The sequence below is a fragment of the Anomalospiza imberbis genome, chromosome 9 (assembly GCF_031753505.1).
Source record: "Anomalospiza imberbis isolate Cuckoo-Finch-1a 21T00152 chromosome 9, ASM3175350v1, whole genome shotgun sequence".
NCBI classification, from domain to species: domain Eukaryota; kingdom Metazoa; phylum Chordata; class Aves; order Passeriformes; family Viduidae; genus Anomalospiza; species Anomalospiza imberbis.
In genome coordinates, this window is record NC_089689.1 from 13,625,995 (window position 1) to 13,639,069 (window position 13,075).

Here is a 13,075-nt window from a genome sequence, read left to right on the forward strand (position 1 = left end):
AATTTAATCTGATTTAAAAGCTTACTATTTTGTATCTATATTATGTATCCATAAAAATACCAGACTACAAGCAATATCTGCATTATCTTTATTTCTTACAGAAAACAATGTTCAATCATCTTTGATTTATAGAATGCTTTATGAGATAGTTACAGAATGCTTACTGCCAAGTAACTATTTCTATTATACAGTTATAAATTAAATTTTAATTAAAATTAAGTTTTCTGGAAGATTTGGAATACAGGTTAAGATGGGATAGTAATATGCACAGTGGCATAAAAGCTGCTGAAAAGTCAGCACATCCTACAGGTTGAAAAGGTGAACATGTGAAGCACCAGATGAATATCAGCAGAGAAACCAGAGGACACATAAGATAACACTTCTTAAGGCAGTATGTCCATCATAGGGAAGACAGAATTCATCCCCTACTCTATCCGAGGGAAATTAAGGTGTTTATTTTTCTTTGTAACTGACATTTGAGAGGGTGGGTAATCTCTATAAAAATAAATAAAAGTATTTTAAGGAACAAGACTATTTAGCAAGACCAACAGGAAAATCACCACTATACTTGATCTGAACCAAAATGTCTTTCAGAGATTACCCTGAAATTGTTTCAAAGGCAACAGCTATAACTTTACTATTTACATGACCTAATAGAGGACACAATTAACAGAAACTAATTTGGCACTTATGCGGTTTTTTGTATAATCAAAAATGCAACATAAGAAATTAATCTTAAAATAACCATCAGATTTCTGGTAGGTTTGAGTCTCTTATCTCTCTATAGTTTGTATGAATTGGTCACCACGTTACTTTTGTTAATTCTTCAAGTTTACTAAAAACAGACATATGTATCTGTATTTGTTGTGAAATAGGTCCTGGAGAGGCAAGAGCAAAATGGTGTTTTGTTATTAAATACATTTATCTCTAGAGTGATCATCATGGTACTATTCTCCAGAAAAAGCAGATCACAAGCTTAGGTTACCTGTGCTACTGGAGTGATCATCCAAAGAACTGAAACTTAGGCATTGGCATTAGCCATTACCACTAGGGGAATTCAAATTGGCATTGGAATCTCAGGTGTCAGAACAAGAAAGTTAATTCTACCATCCTACAGTCTATAAACTAAGACAAAAACTTTGAAGTTATTTAGAACTTTTAAGTAACTATTAAAAACACACTTCAGAACCCTTGCCTTTTGACATTAAGGACACATTAAGAAAATTTATTGTAATGGAAAGTTCACAGAGAAAGCAAATCCCTTTCAGTGCCACAAAATGGAACAATCATAGGTAAGACTACAGGAGTGGACAAATCCAAATGATTCAAACATATGGCACATGAGCCAAGAACACGTGCCATGCCTCATCTTGTACTGTCAGCATTTGTAATACTACTGAACAGTAAATATACCTGGTTAAGTGTGTTATCAGTCTTTAGCTCTTTATGATTGGAATACTGGATATAAATGGGTTGGTTCCGAAGATGAGGTGTCACAGCAGAGTAGTAATTAACCATAGTGATAGCTGCTTCTTCTGTGGCAAGTTCCAAAAATGCCTGCAATTAAAAGAGGTCATTTTCACTATATACAAAGCAGGCAATCTTCATATTAGCCGTACATAAAAAACCAAAGGGTTTGATAACACATATTAATAAGCTGATATCAAGTCTTCAGAAAATGTCATTCTACACATATCAACTTTATTTGCTAAGCTACTTAGCTCCAAAAATTCATCTGTGAAGATGCAATAATAAATATTTATCTTCCAAATAACTTTTTGCTTTATGTAGCTGCCAACCATCCCCCGTTTCCTCCCAAAATTTACTAAAAGACGGTGTAAATTCATTTTAAAAAATAAAGGAACAAAAGCTCTTTTTTTCTAGAATACTTACTGCTTTATGACATACTTCAATAGCATTTTAACAATAGATTTTGAAATCAGACAGTAAGCATATCAAAAAATGGAAAGCAACAAATTACCTGGTTTTTCCCTTTCAGCATCAGGATGTTGGTTACTTTACCAAAAGGTAAACCTAAAGCAATAACTTCTGTTTCTGTCACTTCTCCAGGCAATTTCCTGATATGAAGAACACGAGAAGGAGCCCCATCCATTTTATCATCACCTTTGAATTTCTTGTTGTCATTACCATTGGCTGAAAGACATATTCAGACTCTATTTGAAAATTTTACTGATACTATTAATACTTCATTAAAAAATGCTTTTAATGATAAACATGAAATTATTTTAAGTGAGCTATCTCATTTGATTTAAGTCAAATTCAAGGCTTCAGAACAAATTCTGCAGAGACAAATGCTACTTTCATGAAAGGTGGACTGTTCAAGACTTAGTCATCTGACAGAGACCACAGCAAATCTCTTACACCTCACTTTCAGCAAAGCATCTCATATAATAACATGGAATAACATATTAATCATGTTTAACAAGGGCTCACATAAGAACTCCAACATAAATTAAAGTAAAAACAGTTAGTGACTACCCAGAGATTTTTTGAAAGAAATAAAATGGTGGTGAACCATTAATAGATCCCAAAGTTTTTTTAAGAACTGCTTGCACTAAGGAACTGGACACAAAAAGTAGAAAAGTAACAAAGGAAGACAGGAAGCATCATTAATGCTGGGAAAGATCAGGGCAGAGAAAGGGGATGACCCAGAGGACTGACATCAGAAAAGCCTGATGAAACCAACAATTTAAGGTAGAAAAATGCCCGTTCTGAACTATGAGCTCACTCATGAAAAAGGAAAAACCAACTAACAACACAATGCAGCCAACACAGATGGGGATGGGAGAAGATCCAGATAAATGTCCCTAAAAGAATCAGGGGAGCATTAGCATCAATGTACAAAACACCAGAAAAACTATTTAGAATACTCTCCAGAATTCCTGCAAAGAATTACAGCAAAATTCCAACTGGAGTTCCTTTTGCTTCATACACAGCTTACCAGTTGGATGGAAGAAATCTTGCATTTGAAAGAAGGCCAGAAAAAAATTATTTACTTTGGTTAGAAATATGCCAGTGGAGTAAACATCAGAGTCAAGAGCTAAAGAACAATACTGTCATAAGATATAATAATAATTAATTAATCAGTGCTGGAAATCAGCATGCACTTAGATATTAGTGACAAGTGACAAGACTTCCCTTTCTTCTACCAAAAAAGATATTTAGATTAATCTAAATACAAAATTCAAAATATCCTATTAGTTTAAAACAGTATGCCTTAGAGGCACATCATGCAGTAATACCCACACCCTGTACCACTACCATCAACCCTCCTCCAAAAAAAATTTCCATAGCTAAGCTTGTAAAAAGTTCTTGCACTGAAGAACACAAAGTGTTTTCCACCTTACTACAGCAGACAAAACAACAAAAACCTAACATTCCAGACTGGTCAAAATTCAGCTAGCAATATCTCCAACTGACAGTGCTAGAATCCATGCAATAGCAGGTATTTTAATCTGGCCTGCTGCAGAGAAAGACAAATTTTGGTGGAACACAGAAAAGCAAAATTTGAAAAATACACACTGACCTAGGATCTGAAGTCTACAAAGGACTCTAACCTGTACCATTTTGGCAAATATGTGAGATTGAGCTTCCAGGTAGCCATATTTCACTTGTTCAAAATTATACATTATAACACTATCTCAAAGAGACAGACAGCCAGAGTTTGTGAAAAAGTACTTTTACTTTTCACCTGAAGCCCATCACACAATGGTCTTCCCGAGTTCTCAATTTAAATCTCTACAAAAATAAAAAAACCCAAACAGAAGAAACAAGGCAAATTGCAAAGGATAAAAGAATTACAGTGATACTGAAGCTACATGTCCAATGCCCTTCATATTTCAGCTTTCTGAATAATTTCAATTCATCAAAGTTTCAAAAAATATGAAACATTACCAATCAGAAATGAAAATGAGAAAAAGTTTTCAAACCAAAGGATTTTCTGAAATTAAGAAATCTTTTTTTTTTTCCATCACCAGAAAACCATTCACCATGATGGCTCAGATCAGTACTGACAGAACTGTTTTGTCTTTTGTGTGGTTTTCAACAGACAATTTTAACATACTAACCCTTCCACAGCATAATGTCCAGGAATTTACTTTCCGTTACACTAAAACTCTTTTTTAAATTAGGCTCCAGGCAATCCCAGCATTTCTAGTAAAGGTATTGTTGGCCAGTATATAATCACTCACATATATGTATATTAAATGTTTCTTTAATAATTATTTAACACAATAATTTATTAATTAATATATTACCCAACTGATGTTGCATCTACTAGCATTGCCACCTAATACTGGCATTTTACATAGTTTTTCATCTTTTGCTGCAGTAAGTTTAAAGAATAAGCCTATATGAAGCATTTTGCTGTACTAAATATGTGTATCTTTTCCTAATCAGCAACTAAGAGCTTTAACTTAATTCACATATACAAGCCTCTCACATAATTTTATTTTTACATGGTCTTAAACCTCAACTACACTATACTTTTAACTTTTTTTACTTACTGTAAAAAAAGCTATGTAGACAAGTGTCTGGGCAAAACATTTATGTAAAAAAGTAGATAAATATATTACAGCAATATATACAAAAAATACAGAATTAGGCACAAAAGAACATATGGAAATGAGGAAACGGGGTGGGAGGGACAGGACTGGGGAACTGGCAACAAGCATTCTCAGTGCTGAATTGCCCAAAAAAAAGTTTTTAGCAGTAGGGCAAGTAAACATGACAAAAGCTGTTTATTACTTATTGGCAAAAGCATCTCTTGTATAATGAAAGCTGAACTGGTACCATTCATTAAAAAATGAAGCTCACCTTCTTATAGCAAAATTTATGCCAAAAGATTTAACAGTGGATTTTGGAAGACAGAAGAAATGAACATGTCAGCTGCTGAATGCAAAGAGAATATGTACTTTTTCTACTTTTGGTTATCCATTCAGCATCACCTAACAGTAATTTCCTGTTCCAGTAATGAAGTGTGTATCATACACTAAATATGCATGCACATACACAAGTGAACTTTTCAAGACATTCATGAAACAAATTAAATTTAGCTTTTAGGAGAGTTATTGAGAGATTCTGGCACTGTATGAAACCTCTCTAACTGTAGTCTCTTATTTGTCATTATAAATGGTACTTCTCAGCTGAAGACGCATCATTAAATTGCACTTGGGAACAGAAAGCCACATTTACAACATGGGAACACAACTTGTTCAGAGCCATTGAAAGGTGAATTTAACTCTTAAAACAACAATCTCATCCTCTAACAAATTTTATTAGCAGAATCAGTGTCCATAAAGGTTAAAAGTCAAGTCAAGGGGAGCAAGGTACTAGAGGAATAACGTGGTCTTCTGGCAGAAATAGAGTCTATGCCTAAGCAGCAACAACTGAGAGATCCTTCCCCATATAGCACTTAAAACAAAATTACTGAAACCTAGGGGACAGGCCAAAGGATGGTGAAGGAGACCTCACAAGCTGTCTAATAACTACTGCTGTTAAACTGGAGACTTACTGGCAAGTTACTATTTCATGAGGTAGTTTGGCTTTCACTGGACTTGAAAATCCTGATCCAATTCAAACATTTTACTGCTAACACTTTAACAAATATAAATATGAAAAACAGTAGGCTACAATATTTACATTGGGAGAAAACGTTTTTAAAAGCACTGGGAGAATAACTAAAACACAGTGTTAGTTCATTTACAAATCAAATTATAGCTGCAAATACACAGCTTTAAAAAAATATAAACTCAAAAAATTAGAAACATAGCCCTGAATTATAGAAACATTTAGGTTGGAGAAGACCTTTAAAGATCGAGCCCAACCATTAACCCTGCACTGCCAAGTTCCACTGAGCACAAGAATGGTTCTATTCAATTCAGACTACCTTAAAAACTCATGTTCTGTAACAACCATAGCATTGATGTAAGTCCTGTGCATCTCTCCACCAAGGAGATGAAGAATTCAGTTTCCGTGTGACATCAGGCAACTATATCTAAATAATGAAACAATGATATATCTACTAATGATATTCAAAGCATTATTCTCACATCCAGCTAGGATACTACAATTTAAATATAATTGATACATAAGCCACATCGCTGTTGCACAGAGTTCCTTCAATTCAGTATAAATCAGCTCGTTGAAATGGAATGCTTACAAGTTGACAAAGCCTTTAAATGGCCGTAATCTGAACAACTTGGGTCCTGGCATTTTCAGTGAGAAACTCTTATTTTATTAAACAAAGAAATAGGAACTTATATAAAAAAGCAACAAAATGAACTGCAGTATACACAAAGCATGTTGTAAGTCCAAGTCATTCAATGATTCAAGCTATGAATATTCAATGCAACCAAGCAGTTTTTGCAGAAAAACTGTTCAAGTTCAGCATAACTCCTAGTAAAGAATGAATAGCTTACTATCTGACAATAACTGTTTTTGAAAACATATTTTAATAAAATTTCATCCTAGAGGAGCTTTTCTCTGCATTTTTGAAAAGAAATATATAAATATGACCTAAGAGCTCTGAAACCTTGATTTTAGATGCATAATTTTTCTGTATAATAAACTTCTTTCATAAGCACACAATCTCCTAATACAGAAATGTAACTGTGTGGGTACTGACAAAAAAATTTGGATATAATATAAAGTTGTTTTCACCCATTAGTTCCTGAAAAGAAGGGGGAAAAAAAAAGTAAAAATGACCACGAGACACTGTCCATAAACTCCTGCATATCTGCAGTAGTGAAATAATCTATAAACATACTTCCTGCAGAAATCACTCTGTTTCACAACTGCCAGTACATACCAACAACCAAGTAAAAAAAAAAAAAGGATTGTTCAGTTTGTACATACTAAAGACGAGAAGCTTAATAGCAGTAGTATTCAGTGCTGTTCTATGTAGAAAGAACTTCTTGTTTTCCCTTGGCTAAATATATGTAATTTAATGTTATCAGCTAGTAGAACATAGGACACACATCCAGACAGGAAATAAGTGACTAAGAGAAAGGCAATGCAATTGCAGAAATCTAGTTTATAGTTGTGGATTATGACCAGACAAATATTAAAATGTTGCAGTGGCTACTGAACACAATCATCTGCCTCAACCAACCAGCAACAAACTGCAGGCAATCACAAATTGTATAATAGAGCCCACTGTGGTTTCATTTCTGGAAACTTCTTTTCATAAAAAAAGTTTTCCTGGATGTACCCTACCCTGATGTAAGTGATAGAATGTAGGAAGAGAACTGTTGTCTGATCCAGTGACCTCTCCCAGGCTCCCAAAAGCAAATATACAGGACCTTTGCTTTAGCATGTAAATCTTCAAAAGTTCAACTTAAAGATAAAATCTGGAATTCAAAATGTTTGAAAGAACAAGAAAAGGAGATACTACACTCAAAAATACAATAAAAACACATAGGATATGAAGGTGTCTGAAGTCCACGTGTTAACCTTGAAGGTTAGGTTACATGGTCAGCGTTAATTACACTTTTGTTAATAGGGTATTTTGCTGTTTATCACAGACCTGAGCCATGTGCATATGAAAATCTTGACCAACCAATATTAAAACTATCTTACACTACAAAGACTATTGCTTAAGAGGAATTTGAGCTTAAATAAGTAAACACAGCGAAACAAAGAAAACTTTAATACAGCTTTTAATTGGCACACCTGCACATAGGCTGCACCTGTTTCAAAATGTACTGAGCACTGAGCTTTCTAAGCAACTTTGACAACATATTTACAGTATGGTATATGGCTGTTCAGTGTTGCAGTCCAACATGGATGCACTTAATTTAGTCCTTAAAAATATGTAAAAATACCACAGGCAAGAGTGAAATTCAATTGAAGTAGAACAATTAGGTACCATAGATAGAGACAGAAATTACCAAAATTAATAATAAAAGCCACATTTTATTTCTCCCACCCTGAGATTTTTTTATTTTTGTAAGTTTCTAAATCTGCATATCTGTATAAATATGTAAAGTATACAACATTATTAAATTACAATACTTTCCAACCACATGTAATGTACTTCTTAAAATCTTTCCAATTATTATTAATTGTAATCAATTTGCAAACATCAGAAGTAAATTACCTAAGTTTAAGCATCATTAATTTTAACTAATAACCAATTTTATTTCATGTGCTAGCAAAAATGGCACATCTATGACACATCTATGTTTACTGCCCAAGTTAAATACAGCACTTGAAATATTATTAGTTTGTATGCCTCAGTGCTAAGTATTCTGTTAATACAATGAATTACCTACTGAAGTCACTCCTAACATTCCCTGCTAATTAAGTAAAAACAAGATCAACAGTATCATTAAAGCTCCAGGAGTCTGGTGAGCTCAGCTGCAAAGTGATTTTGGAATGTTTCGACTGATCTACCTTAAACACACAAATGTGAACAATGAAATTGATGGCAGCTGTACAAGAAAACCTGTCAATTCTTCTTGTCTTTGACAAGCCAATTTTCATAAAACTTTCATCAACATCTTTCACTTTTTATCTACATCCCTTAAAAATGTTACCTTTTTTGTATGTGGATTTCAGCAATGAGTTCATGGCATGAGCATCTCCGTACAGATAACTCTTCCTACAACTTCCATTAAGCAATCCTCCATCTTGAACAGCCTAAGCCTCATACAAAGTTCAGTGAAAAAGAAACCCCTTTACAGAGGAAACAACTTTTCCAGTTTTTAAAGATAAGGAAATTTTTTTCCTTGCATTTAAAATCTGCAGAATAAACAACTGCAGCTATGTATTTACTGAACATACAGCACTGAAAGCTAAAATAATTATTTATGTATAATCATTTGCAATCTGTCTTACTAATGTCTTCAAAAGCACTAGCAATGTCAGAATCAGCAATATTTATTTAAGGATCCTGGTTACAGCTCTGGTTTCTCAGAATCCTGTTACCAAATTGTATTTTAGCTTAAAGAGCCTTTCTAGTCATTGTGCGCCAACACAAAAAAAATTAACTTATGGAACTTTATGAGAAGATTATGCTCTCCAAAGAAATCAGAATCAAGCAAGAGTATGGCAGAAAATAAGAATAGACTTTGACAATATTTTCAAAAAAAGTTAAAGGAAAACTAGCAGTAGTTTAAGCAGTACTAAAAGGCCTGTGGTTCTGAGAATACAACTTTAATATACTCACACCAGCTGGTGTTAAAAATGTCAGAAACTTACACATGTAACATAAAAAAAGAACTTCTTACGCTTAGATATTTGCCGATCTTGTACTTTACAAGCTGTTCTCTCTTGCTACAAATTCTAATCTAGTGGATGGGATCCTTCCCTTAATGTTTACAGAAAAATATTCTCCCATACTGTCCAACCTAGTTCAGGAACAAAAATAAATCTTGTATACTTAAATATAAACACTTAAATGAAATTCCTCAACAATGACAGCAATCAAATTTGTCCAAAACAGGGTTCAGAATTAAGAGGTAAAAGTCATCTTAATCCAAGTCTAGATTTCTGCTCTTTTACTGTCTTAAGACTGCTCTTTTACAAAAGACATAGAAAGTACCTAAAACAGTAACTTCACCTGTGGTGACTGCTAATGTAACACTAACACGCTGTCACCTACACAGTCTGGAAGATAGATACAGATGTCAAAACTGTTTAGAAAATGCCCAAGGATCAGGCCTTGTATTTTGAGCCATGTCCAAGATGGTAGCTTTTTTAAGAGAATTACCAGTGGTTCAAATTATCAGTAAGAATGCAAATCAAAAATTTGTTCACCAATTTCACAAGTTTCTTTCACAAAAAAAATAGGAGAGGATTCATCTGCAAGACTCCCTATAGGGCAGAGAAATCATTCCCCTTTCAAGCCTTTCACTAGGAGAGAAGATTAGAGCAAGAGTATTCATAAAAGCATTAAAGTACTACAGTATTCTCACTGAATGGCAGCTGAATACAAAAAAAAAAAAAATCATCACTAAAGGAACTGTTCCCATGTTCCCATGATAAAAAGGCAGGATGTTCATTTTTAAAAAACCATCTTCAGTCTCACCCATAATGACACAGCCCTCAGATCCACAAAAACCCCTCCCCTTCCAAGAAAAGGTAGTTTTTTTGACAACTTAGGCATTTTGGTTTAGGATAATATTTCTGTAGCAGAGAAAGAAATGAGGCTGTGTTTGACAAGATTTTGCTCAAAGTCTAGGCCTGCTAAGGCACTGCTATTGATAACTGTTTCTCTGAATGTGTACACTTTCACCAATAAAAGGCTCAGAGGATTACAAAGACAAACCATCTCTCTCCTCTGTTCTCCTAGCCATCTACTTAGAAAAATATCACAGAATCAGATATTGGAAATATCACAGTCAAAACCATAATAGGTTTCTATACTCTCCAGAAAACAATGGCCAAGTCTCATAATACCATGACACTTCCCAACCCTAACAATGAAAGGCCAAGAACAAGTATTTGTTTTACACTGGCAGATATCTACAACATGTCTCATTTACAAGGGACTTAATAAATGATCACAGGGTCCCTGATGCCCTAGAAAATTTGGGAAACATTCATCACCTTGGTTACAGAAAAAAAAAAAAAACAACTGCTTAATTGACTAAAGTTTTAAATTCTTCTCAAGAGAAAAAGTAATAGCAGAACTGAAGCAGAAGGAGGACATCAATTCAGATAGAAAGAATACTAGAACTCATTTGGTTTCAGGAGATGGTTACAGGAAAATTAACACACAGGTTTCAATTTCACATCTAACTACTTCTGAGTTTACAATCTCAACTTGTAAACTGTGCAAGTCTGGAAAAAGTACTTCCTGGTTCACAGTGAACAAGACTGCTATGGGAGGATATATTCAGAAGCTGAACAGAGGATTTATCCTACTCTACAGGGGTTTTCCGTGCTACTTCAAAAAGGCAGGCAGAATGAAATTTGAATAAAATACCAAGAAAATGTTTAAAAAATAGAACACCCAAACAAACTAGCCCCCTTTTTACAGACTGCTATAGAGAACGACTTGAATTACAGTACTGCGTTCAGATTGTAGGTTTTTGTTTGTTTGGGATTATTTTTCCACCAACCTTCTTTACATATTACAGAATTTATGTGAAACTTTTAATAACAGGCATCTGATACTACAGAAGCCAGACCACTACTTTGACCACTGCTGCTAATGAGATTGTTTCTTGAGTAGTCATTTATGGTTATGGATGCCAAAAAACGCAAACAGAAAAACCCCACCCACACCAAAAAAAACTCCCACACACAACAAAGAAACTCCCAAGAAAAAAAGAACCCAAACCATTAATTACCTTAAATCGGGTGGAAATAAAAACAAAATGGGAAGCAATGTATCTGTTAAATACATCAAATTTCTATCCCATACATTAACCTAACGAGATCAAAACACGCTTTTCCATTCTCAGAATTTTTAAGGAAGAATATCTATGTAGGGGCTGCTTAGACAAGCTTTCGTATTTCTTCCTCTGAAACCTCAAAATCATAACTCTTATTTTAATTTTTTTCCTTTACCTCTTTTTTCCTTTGATAAATTAATTTGCATTTTATTTCCTGGAACTAAAAGTTTATCTAAAAATATATGGAAAATCTGGTAATATTTAGGACTTGGTCCTGTCTTAACATCCACTGATGACACCCAAACCCTCCTGCATACAGCTCTTTTCCATAGTAGTTTCTTGTTTAAGTAAACCAAACTGATGAAGCACTAATTAATACCCAAGACTGAAAAGGACACCAAGAAAATGAAAACAAGAAGGACCTCTTTCAGAACCAGAAGGAAGTAAGAAAAACAGGGAAGAGAGACAAATGTTCTGGGCCTCCAAAATGGCTATGGCTACACTGCATTTCTGACTTATTGCAAAGTACAACCCCTCTTTACCTTTGGTTACAGAACTGCCAGTGGAAGTGGTTTTCTTCTGCTGCCACACTCCTTCACTCAATACCACACTGTGTCTACAACTGTGCAATCACATGACTGATCAGTAAAATGCTCCAAGGAAAAACTACTTTATTTTGTCAGAATAGTTTAATGCTGCATTAACTTATTCTGCAAGTGTATGAGCACTCCAACAGAAGAGTGTAGCAGAAACATGTGGATTTGGAGGTTTTTCCGCTTGTGCTAAAGATGTAGGATGAGAAAGCACAGAGCTACCCATTCTGGCAAGAGCTGTTACCACAGCACCCTAATAGTAACATGAAATTGCACCCTGACTCCCAATCTCTTACTAATAAATTAAAATTAAAAGAGTCTGCTATTAATATCAGTGATTATACTGCTGACCCCATGAATACAGAAAATCAGGCACAGTAGAACACTGAGCCAGGCAACTGACTAGAAAGTGCAGCAACCCTCTGATGCCATCAATTAATTCCTCCACATCTCTAAGGCAAGAGGGGGGAAAAAGAAAAAACCCACCAAAAAAATAATAGTACAGTAGAAAAAGAAAAAATAGAAAAAGCAAGACCTCTGAAATGAGCTTTCCAAGGGAACTCAATGTACATTCAACATACAGAAGCATCAACTGCAATAGAAGGCATTTTAGTGTGTGCCAATTAATGAAAAACCTTTCTATCTAGCATCACCAGAAAATTGATTCAAGAATAGCCACAATCACTTTGCTCTGATATTCAACCACTGTGATCTCAAACTGAAAGAGCAAAGTGAAGCTTCCTGCTTTAGCAGTGAACCAGAACTCTCTCTTCCTCAATACACACTGTATTATGAAACTGGCACGGTGGTGTTCCCTGCAATGCCCACACTTGCAGACGACCACGCATAAAGAAGTTGATGTCACACAGGAACCAGGCTGTTTACCTTTGCCTGGCAGCTGAGATCCTTACTTTAAAGGTAGCTGTACAAGACAACTGCGATTTTTCATCCCATCTCCCACCAATAGTTTTGTGTGCAGACATCTGAAAGTTGCCTGTTGATTGAGGGATTATTCTTCTCAGACACCCAAGGTTTGTAAGAAATACAAAGTCACTATATTTCTAATACAAGCCAACAGTTTATCCCTCTATAGCACAACGGATTCTTGTTTTGGTGTGG

The 13,075-nt window shown here is 34.7% G+C and overlaps 1 protein-coding gene across 6 annotated transcripts in view; it reads right to left on the reverse strand.

The window, feature by feature from the left end:
* PTBP2 (polypyrimidine tract binding protein 2) overlaps nucleotides 1-13,075 on the reverse strand; it is a 47,021-nt gene that overhangs the window by 19,672 nt on the left and 14,274 nt on the right. For all 6 annotated transcript variants that reach the window (XM_068199763.1, XM_068199761.1, XM_068199764.1 and 3 more), the window contains 2 exons: nucleotides 1,982-2,154; nucleotides 1,414-1,557 (listed from right to left, as the gene is read on the reverse strand). In XM_068199763.1, the coding sequence (XP_068055864.1) occupies nucleotides 1,414-1,557; nucleotides 1,982-2,154 (317 nt within the window). The remainder of the gene's footprint in view (nucleotides 1-1,413; nucleotides 1,558-1,981; nucleotides 2,155-13,075) is intronic.